This window comes from Schistocerca piceifrons, chromosome 8 (assembly GCF_021461385.2).
Source record: "Schistocerca piceifrons isolate TAMUIC-IGC-003096 chromosome 8, iqSchPice1.1, whole genome shotgun sequence".
In the NCBI taxonomy this organism is placed as follows: Eukaryota; Metazoa; Arthropoda; class Insecta; order Orthoptera; family Acrididae; genus Schistocerca; species Schistocerca piceifrons.
The window spans coordinates 273915124-273925690 of record NC_060145.1 but is presented as its reverse complement, the minus strand read 5'-3'; the positions used below and the strand labels follow the sequence as shown (position 1 = coordinate 273925690).

At 40.8% G+C, this 10567-nt stretch overlaps 1 protein-coding gene across 1 annotated transcript in view; it reads right to left on the bottom strand.

Moving 5' to 3' along the window:
* Positions 1-482: 482 nt before the first annotated feature.
* LOC124712267 (alpha-tocopherol transfer protein-like) overlaps positions 483-10567 on the bottom strand; it is a 76238-nt gene continuing 66153 nt past the window's right edge. The window contains exons 5-7 of the mRNA XM_047242561.1: positions 8944-9054; positions 3916-4018; positions 483-634 (exon numbers count right to left, since the gene is read on the bottom strand). Coding sequence (XP_047098517.1) covers positions 483-634; positions 3916-4018; positions 8944-9054 — 366 coding nt within the window. The remainder of the gene's footprint in view (positions 635-3915; positions 4019-8943; positions 9055-10567) is intronic.

The window sequence follows — 10567 nt, the reverse complement described above, 5'->3', positions numbered from 1 at the left end:
CACGTTGGTGTCTCGGCGACCAAATTCACCTGATGTAAATCCTATGGGCCCCATCTAAGTCGCTATCGGGCGCCATCAGTGGCCCGTTATTTACGCGAATTACTTGACCTGTGCGCAGACATCGAATGCCACATAGCTCCACAAACTTATCAACAAACTGTCGGATCCTCAGTACGCAGAAGGCGGACAAACAAACTATTAAGCAGGTGGTCATAATATTATGACTCATCAACGTAAATCAGTGCCGATTGGCAGCTAATGTCTTTAATTGCTTTGTGTGTTAAACTCATAGTTACACATAATGTATAACGTGTTGTGCTTTTTGTGCTCTCCGTGACACATGATAAGGCGATTTTGTGAGAGATATACTGCCAGAATTTGAAAGCAAAGTAATTTTATTCTCAAATTCATCGGTAGTATTTTACGGTAGCAACATATAACAGTAGTAAGAGTAAAGACAATAGGTCGGCAGAGAATCGTGCTCAGTCCACGGACAGCTGCCGGAAGGAGCCCTCCACGCCGAACAGGTCGGTGTGCGTCTTGGGTTTGCCGGGCCTCTTCGACTCGTCCACCCCGTACTTCTCGTCCTCCTTGAAGAACGCCGCATTCCTCTCAATGCGCTCTTTCCACATATCTGCAAACAGAGTGACATCGTAAAACACATCCCATGTGGACAACTAAGTTTAAGGGAATTAGGAATGTCTGATGTTACGAATTTCCAGTCATTTGGTAAATCATTCTATAGTGATTCCTACACTAATGTTATAAAGTACACGTCGGCACAGCTAAATTCTCTTCCTTTCTTCTTGGTTGTTCCCTTTGCTTAACAGACAGGGATAGGGGTACGTCTACACATAATAAAATATTACTTTATTATGAAACTTCCTGGCGGATTAAAACTGTGTACCGGACGGAGACTCGAACTAAGGTCCCCGAGTTCAAGTATCGGTCTGGCACACAGTTTTAATCTGCCAGGAAGTGTCATATCAGCGCACACTCCGCAGCAGAGTAAAAATCTCTTTCTGGAAACGTCCCCCAAGTATTGTGGCTAAGCCACATCTCCGCAATATCCTTTCTTCCAGGAGTGCTGGTTTTGAAAAGTTCGAAGAAGAACTTTTGTGAAGTTTGGAAGGTAGGGGACGAGATACTGGCAGAATTGAAGCTGTGAGGACTGGTGAGTTGAACTTCCTGGCAGATTAAAACTGTGTGCCGGACCGAGACTCGAACTCGGGAACTTTGCCTTTCGCGGGCAAGTGTTCTGCCGACTGAGCTACCCAAGCACGACTCGCGCCCCGTCCTAAAAGCTTCACTTCTGCCAGTACCTCGTCTCCTACCTTCCAAACTTAACAGAAGCTCTCCTGCGAACCTTGCAGAACTAGCACTCCTGAAAGAAAGGATATTGCGGAGACATGGCGTAACCACAGCCTGGGGGATGTTTCCAGAATGAGATTTTCACTCTGCAGCGGAGTGTGCGCTGATATGAATCTTCCTGGCAGATTAAAACTGTGTTTGGAAGGTAGGAGACGAGGAACTGGCAGAAGTAAAGCTGTGAGGACGGGGAGTGAGTCGTGCTTGGGTAGCTCAGTCGGTAGAGCACTTGCCCACGAAAGGCAGAGGTCCCGAGTTCGAGTCTCGGTCCGGCACACAGTTTTAATCTGCCAGGAAGTTTCATATCAGCACACACTCCGCTGCAGAGTGAAAATCTCGTTCTGGTCGTGAGTCGTCCTTGTGTAGCTCAGTTGGTAGAGCACTTGCCCGCGAAAAGCAAAGGTCACGACTTCAAGTCTCGGTCCGGCATACAGTTCTCATCTGCCAGGAAGTTTTGTATCATCGCACACTTCACTGCATAGTTAAAATGTCATTCTGGATACTTTATTATGCTTCTGTATTTGTGCTACTCCTCCCCCTTAGTAATATAAGACGAGTCGAAATATCACGCACGTCATATGCTTTTGAAATGCGTAAGTAGCATTATCCATATGAGATTGAGACACGGGTACTAAGCCATTCATATTTCTTTTTTCCTAGTTCCACCATTCTGGCCTCAAACGGGCTACTCGGGACCGACCTACCGTCATGTCGTCCTGTGCCAATGGCTTCTTTTGGACGCGATATGGAGGAGCGTGGGGTGAGCGCACCACCCTCCAGGCTGTTGTCTGTTACACACCATATAAAAATTATCGCTCTTGAATATCTGCTGAAGGCCAGACTATGGAGGCCAAACTGAGCCACACTGATTGCTTGTATTTGACAGAGGCTCATATACATGTTTAAAATTTCAAGTTCAATTCATTTGAGAAATATGGAACTTTATAGTATGGGCAACCATAGCTGTTGAAATTCATGGAAAACTGAACTTCAATAGACCGCAGAGAGCTATTATGGCATGATTTATTAACGATCGGTTTCGCTACGTTAAGGCAGTACCTTCAGCTTGTTAATAGTGTGAGTACTTTATTCTTGTGATAACCAACAACAGGTTCCTCATCCCCCGCACTGTTCTCTCAATGCTCTGCCGCTGACTGTTTGTTGACAACTTCCTTTCTTCATGCGGTTGGATTACGTGACAACGACGTTGGGAGCGTCTCTGTGTTCTTATCCATGTGACACTACTAACAGCCTCAAGATGTTGGTTTAACGCAGCGAAACTGGTCCTTAATAAATCATCGCATAATAACTGCTTTCGATTTATTTTAGTACAACTTAAAACGATTTGAAAAATGTTGAGATGATGGTCTGGAAGCCGTTTTTTCTCTAGATTTATACAGGGTGATTCAGCTTCCCCTCCCTATGGGTTTTATGTAAGCCGTAATGCCTTCAAAACCCACACACGAAATTATCATATTCTCTCAGTGTCTACACACAAACTATTGTCCTAGAGAAAAACTGTGGAGGATCTTTTTGCAGGATTTTAAATGTGGTTAAAGTTTGTACTGGGATACGTTTTCGCTGGAGGCTCTAGTTTTCGAATTAGTCAAGAGAAACTGGAAAAAGTGACGTTCAAACTAAAAGACCGTGGCCTCCAGCGAAAACGAATCCGAGTACAAAATTTAACTACATTAACTGCAAAATGGTCTTATTCATTTTTTGTGTAGGACTGATAGTCTGCACATAGCGAGCGAGAAAATTTGAAAATCTCCCTTGTGGTTTTTGAAGGCATTGCGGGTTGCATAAAACTCAGGGCAGGTTAATCTCCATGTATGTCAAGATCAGTAGCCAATGTAGTGATGCTGTTAAAGTAAACGAATAGTCAGTTATTTATTACCTGATCTTACATACCGCTGCCCTAATATATTTTACAGGGTATTTCACAATTCCTGTTACCGGACTCATAGGGGTTGTAAAGGGGAGTTAGTAGCTTTGATAAGGAACCCAAGTCCAGAAACGTACAGTTCGGATGTAATATAAGTTAGAAGATCAGTTCATTTTCAAATTTCCTGCTGCACAGTACACACATAAACTGAGAAGAGGCAGCTGTCGTCAGTTCTATTATGACGTCACATACCATTTTCATCCTCTTACAGCAACGGGAAATTGGCACGTTTTGCAACGAGAATGGCTGACTGTGCTGTTCCACTGACGCGCCGCTCTCTCGTCTTGAAGAGAGCGTCGTTCGTCCCGTAGGAGAGTACTCAAAGGCGAGTACTCGAAACATTGCCCATGCCATGGGCTCCAGTAGAGCACACAGGTCAGAGCTCTTTGCTTCCGCTGTGTTCTACCACGAAGCGTGGGATTTGAAAGTGAGCTGATTTTCAAACTTTAGTCCTATCGGTACATTTCCGATCATGGGTTTCCTAGCAGACTTACCTACTAAGTCCCCTCTATAACTCCGAAAAGCCTGTTTCAGGGCTTATGGGTACACAACGTTGCACAATTTGGATGACGTAAAAATCGCTGACTATGGTTTGCACTTACTTTGCAATTTTTCAATAGGTCCGGCTTCTCCTCCGTACTCCTCCGGCAAAATCTTCTTGGGGACGTGCTTATAAAGAGACTCCAGATTGGGATGAATGAACATCTGAAATACATGAAACGTAAACATAACAACGTAATATTTTCTAAGCATTACGAGATGCTCTAAGGCATAAAATACTATTGAGACGGGTTCTAATAACAATCCCGTTCGCTATCCACACTTCCTTCTTTTTACATAACTTTCCGTGGCGTTTTTCAGTCCCAAGACTGCTTTGAAGCAGCTCTCCACGCTAGTCTGTCCTGTGTAAGCCTCTTCATTTCTCCATAATTACGGAAGCTACACCCTCACTTACTGTACCCAAGCTTTAATTACCCTCTATAGCAGTTCTCCTACCTCCTGCAACTGCCTCCATTTCCTTCCATTAGCAAGCTTATTATTTATTGACGCGTCAGAGTGTTTTCTATGAAACGATTCTTTCTTTTAGTTAGATTTTACCATAATCCTCTTTTATCCCTAATTCGATTCTGGGCATGTTGTTAAATAATCTTAAACATTTATTGTAACATCATATTTCAAAAGGTACTATTCTCGTCTTGTCTATTCTGTTGTTCGCCCAATTTTGGTCTCCAGATAAATCTACATGTGCTGTTACTGTACATTTTCACTTCAATATACGTATATTTTTGATATGTTTCTTGTACTTTTGGAAATACTATTTTGATTTTATGGTTGTTTCAAAAATAGGGCTAGGCCCGAAGCTAGTCATCAAGTAAATAAAAACATGAAATTTGTGCTTTTGGCTTGTTTTTCGTTGTACTGATTAACAGAAGTTGCTGACCTGAACTTATTCGAGTTTGCTGGAAGTTCGTAACTAAAATTTGTGTTAGATGAAAAAACATTTTCTTTTCGAGAAACATTTTTCGTCTTGTTCCCACTCAACGTTTAATATCTTCCGTAGTACTTCAACCGTTCTCATTTATTCTCATCTACTGCTTTAAGTGTCATTTTCGAAGAAAAATGAGCTGGTTCTCCTTCTGTTGCTACTACCTTTTTCCGTTACTAACGGGGTCGGCGCTGGTATGTATAGGTTTTGGTTGTGTCTCTGGCATTTGCTGACCGGATGCCCTTTCTGACGCTTCATATCTCGCCGGCCACTGCGTTATGCGTTGTGAGACGTAACGTTTGAAATTTGGTATTTTCGACACAATCTTGACACTGTGATCCCGGAATACTGAATTCCCTAACGAATTCCGAAATGGAGTGTCCCACGTGTCTAGTTAGAACCACCATTCTGTGTTCAAAGTCTGTTTAGTTCCCTTCGTGCGGCCATGATCACGTTGGCATCTTTGCACATGAATCACGTGAGTACAAATGACAGTTCTGCCAATACACTACCCTTTTATAGTTTGTGTACACTGTACTACCGCCATCAGCATATGTGCATATTGCTATCCCACGACTTCTGTTATCTCAATGTATGTACCGGAACTATTGTCACTACGATTGTCGGGTAGACAACGTAAAGAGGTGGTAATACGAAACAAAAGAAGAAAAAATGTCTGGTAAAAATGGGCTATAGCGTGAATACCTTAAGAGCTATGGGCACTTGTTGATCTGCGATACTGTGAAACACATCTCTTCTACTGAACAAGTCCCTATAGCTCTTAATTTATGCATTTCAGAGAGCACGTTTACTGGAAAGTTTTCCTTATTATGGTCCATACTTCCACTTCTGTAAGTTACCTACCCTGTAATCTTATCAAAAACAATACTGATGATGTATTGCACTGTCAGAGGTATCAGAACTACTTTCGCTTACAACATACGACTCGTTCGTCTCCGAATCGAGATCTCTCACCTCAAATTGGTACTAAATGGAAAGCACCAGTTTGCTTGTGTTCTACAACATTACTTTTATTGTGTTAACCGGTTTTCGGCTTACAAGTCCATCTTCAGACATTTACTGGGTATTGTCACCAAAGAAGTTACAATTTTTGCAAACAACATTGAAAGACGTGTAACACGTCTAGACTGAAGCAGAAACATACAGTAAGTAACATCTTTGACAGTGTGGTGGTAATGCAATGAAGAAATAAAAATTGAACAGTAAATAAATAAAAATGGAGTAGACAGGAAAAACTTTAACACAAAATAGGAACAGCATGCCTACATAACAGTTTCTACTAATAAACAAAACTAATAAAATAAAATAAAATAAAATTAATACTTGACAGGGCTACATCAGGAAGTATGAAACTTGGAGAGTGATACACAAACCAATTAAAAGAAGAAACAATTATCAATGTAACTACAGTATACATTACGAACTTAAACAATATCATTAAGATAAACAGAAATAAATAAATGCAGGAAAATGTAGGCGTTTGAGGGAACGTACAGTAAATGCAAACTTGGAGAGCGTGGTGGTACTGCACTTTAACATTAACATTATATTCAAAACTGTTGCTATGTAACAGTTTGCATTAAGTAAGTGAACTAAGTAAAATATAAACAATATTTGATTAGACAACTACAAGTGGTGTTAAAAATGGACAGTAATACAAGTATCAGTTAAAAGAAAGCATTGGCTGTAAAACTACAGTCTATATGGAATACATAGACAACTTCAATAAAACAAAAGAACTTAATGAATAGAGGAAAATGGGAATATGTAGAAACAGACAGTGTGGGATATGAGACGGTGTACAACAGAGTGGAAAGCTGCATGTATGTGAGCTAAGGGATGTTCTGAGCAAGAAGATACTACTGTGTCTGTAGTTGTAGTTTTTTTTATAAGTTTCGAAATAATGTGTGTGTGTGTGTGTGTGTGTGTGTGTGTGTGTGTGTGTGTGTGTACTGATGTCAATGGTAAAAATGGAAATGAGATGTGGCGTCATTGGGCGGGAGGCCCCTTGCGGGGCAGGTCCGGCCGCCTTGGTGCAGGTCTTATGGCATTCGACGCGCATTGGGCGACTTGCGCTCCAGATGGGGATGAAATGATGATAAAGACAACACAACACTCAGTCCCTGAGTGGAGAAAATCCCCGACCCATCCTGGAATCGAACCAGGGCCTAGGACGGCAGTCCGTCACGCTGACCATTCAGTAATGAGATCTAAGAAGTTTTCTTCATTGCATTACCACCATACTGTCAAAGATGTTAGTTACTGTATATTTCTGCTTCAGTCTAGACGTCTTACTTCTCTTCCAATGTTGTTGGCAAACATTGTAACTTCTCTGGTGACAATACTTAGTAAATGTCTGAAGATGGCCTTGTAAGCCGAAAACCGGTTACCACAATTGTAGGACAAAGGCAAACTGGTGCTTGTAATTTATTATAAATTTGTTCTGCCAAGAACCGACGGAAGATGCTGTTAAATTGGTACATTTACCCTTCTCCATAACCCTTGAAACTTTCTAATATTGTCAAGAAATCATACTGTGTAATTTCAAGGCATTTTCAGTTCCGTCCAACTGCTCTTCCAAGTCCTCGTCTGTCTGTGACAGAATTACAATGCCATCAGCAAACTATACCTTTTTCTTTTCTTCTCTTTGAATTTTAATTACAATTCCAAATTTCTCTTTGCTTTCCTTTAGTGCTTTCTCAGTGTCGAATAACATGGGAATAGGCTACAGGTCTGTATCACTCTTTCCTCGTCTTTTGCCTGCCTTTCACGTCCTACGACTCTTGTAGCTACACTCTAGTTTTCTGTTCTGATAACCTTTCAGCTGTATTTTACCATTGCTGCACTCATAATTTCAAAGAATGTGCTACAGCCAGCATTTTTTTCTAATCTATGAATGTTACAAACGAAAGTAAGTTTCATTATTAATTGTACGTATTTAAAGCTTATGAATTCAGGTAACGAAACATACTTAAAACAGTTAGTAATACTGAAGATCCCGGTGACGACCCAGATTAGGCAAACTATAAATTCTTAAACATTTTTCCACGATAAATGAGCAATTATATTTGTTACACGTAAAAGAAACTCTACTGAAAGTCAAGGCATAATGCGATTACAAAGAAGAATTATTATCTGTAACATAAGTATTATTATTATATTTGTTCTTTTTGCTATCGGAGTGAAACAAAAAGTGCCACACGCACTCTTGCTTGTTCTTGTTCGGATAGGACGCCACTGTTGTGTACATGTATTATTTGAGCAGTGAGCTCCAGTATATGTATAAAATGTTACTGTTGTTAATTTTAACTGTAACCTGCACCACATATTCCGTTTGCTTGTTCCATCAGTTTTAAAAGAATTTCAGACGCCACGCCGGCAGCAAGCTAAACATCGCTGGACGGCAACTGTCTGCCATTAAGCGGCAATTTCAAATTATAGTAATTATTGTCCCGTTCTATCCACAGGTGACGCTGGAGTTCGGCGATATTATTTCTTTCATCCATGATCTGTAGGAAACTGACATAATTTATTCAGACGATTTTTAAGTGCAATAGGACACAGACTTGACCTGAAAAAAGACGTATTTAAATCACACGTAGATCCCTACGTACTGAAAATGGTGAAATATATATTTGTATTTGTATTTGTATATAGCTTATAATGATTAACTGTTTTTGAGCATGGATTCGTCTAAGTAATTTCAATAATTTATTCAGGATCCCACGCTACATTGTGTTAGTAAAATCTAGGAACGATCCGTGCCTTCACATATCTTTGCAGTGGAACCAAAATCAAATTAAAAATAAAACATAAACTAAATTAAATAAATTAATAAAACACACACATTAATGGGTTATATGGAGACAGATATATTACAAGTAATACAGCAGATCCTGATTACACACTTGGTTTTATGTGCACTTTTTCTAGGATATCCATTAAATCCACATTGAGACATCTGTTATACGAAGAAGTATTTGACCTGATTCTGCACTAGAAATCTTTCTAGAGTGCATGTTAATAGTAGTAGTAGAGGGGTCTTCAGCGCCCGTGCATGTTAATGGTACTGAGGATTCATACTTTAATTACAAACGACACTTATATATATTTGAGTACATACCCTTTTCTTCAGCTTCTCTTTAAGGAAACCCTCGAAAAACGAGAATATTTTCTCGAGACTAGGATTGCTATTGATGACGTGGAAGCCTTTGGGCCGTAGCGGATATGCCTCCTGTAAGAAGAGAAAAGAAAGAAATTTCACTACATGGAGACGAAGCGAAACCCAACTCTTGATGAGCTAACCAAGAATTTAACTCTGCAAACTCATTAACGCGTTCCATTCGACTAGATATGTATTGTTTTCCAACACATCATAAAGGAAGAGCGACAATATCGGAGGGAAACAATATTTAAACTTTGTTCAGTTTTGAGTCTCATGAACTGTCACTGTCCTTTGATTTCGTATTGCATTGAACTGGAATGGGTTACCAACAGAGAGACACAGACGAATGTGGTACTATTGAGGAAGTAATCGTTGGGGCGTCGTATAGTGGTTGGAATGCTCAGCCACCTTTGTGTGACTGTGTTTGCAGCGCGGATGCCAAGAAGCAACTGAAGTACAGACCTACATCGTGCTACGAACGTAAATACGTACGGAGTATAGCGTAAGTCGACATGAGCGCCGATCGTTGAGAGCTGGAATGCTAACCCTGAGTAGACGCTGATTTTTCTTGTTGAGTATTTTCATTCTTTGAGGTTAAACGGAATAATATTTTGGAGCAACCTTGTTAGATGACAGCAACTTGCAACATGTAAGAGTACTGATATGCACAGGAAAGGCGTTGATCGGAACTGATGAAGACAAGTAATATGTCGTTTGAAATAGAATATTAGTGGCTGGGAAAGCAGTGTGCGGAACATTATATTCTATTACAACCGTCCAATAACGCCATAGTCCAGAGAGAGGAGCAGCTATCAATTAGTATGAAGCATTCCCCGTTCCTCAGATCGCGAAGTAAGTTTTGATGCAAAGACATCTTCCAGACTCATCCAAGATAGGTGCGACAAAGGTATTGATGGACAACGTAGAGAATTATGCCGTCACTTTTCGTTACAATTCATATGTCGAAAACTATATAACCATGTGTCATTCATATTACAACGACAGTGGACAGGTCACTTCTCACCTTGGCGTTGTTACAGAGCCGGCCGGGGTAGCCGAGCGGTTCTAGGCGCTACAGTCTGGAACCGCGTGACCGCTACGGTCGCAGGTTTGAATCCTGCCTCGGGCACTGATGTGTGTGATGTCCTTGGGTTAGTTAGGTTTAAGTAGTTCTAAGTTCTAGGGGACTGATGACAAGTTAAGTCCCATAGTGCTCAGAGCCATTGGAACCATTGGCTGTTACAGATTTATGCGTTTAAATAACCAACAATACAGCTGGTAAGCTACGGTCCTTCGGAGTGAGCAAACAATTCGTCACAACTTCAACGAAATACTGATGACTCACGAATAAAATTACATGTAGAAAGAGAGTGGCAAATAAGGATTTGGAACTTAAAAAATGTAATGGACAAAAGTAAAATAAAAAAGAAACCACATTGACCAATAAATTCCAGAACTCGAGCAGAACCAATTAAAGAGGCACGTGAACAGGGTGGAATGAAGGAATGAGTTACAAGACAGAACCCACTGAGCCGCGCGCGGCTCGCGATCATGCCGTTTATTGCTCGTCAACTTCTTTTTG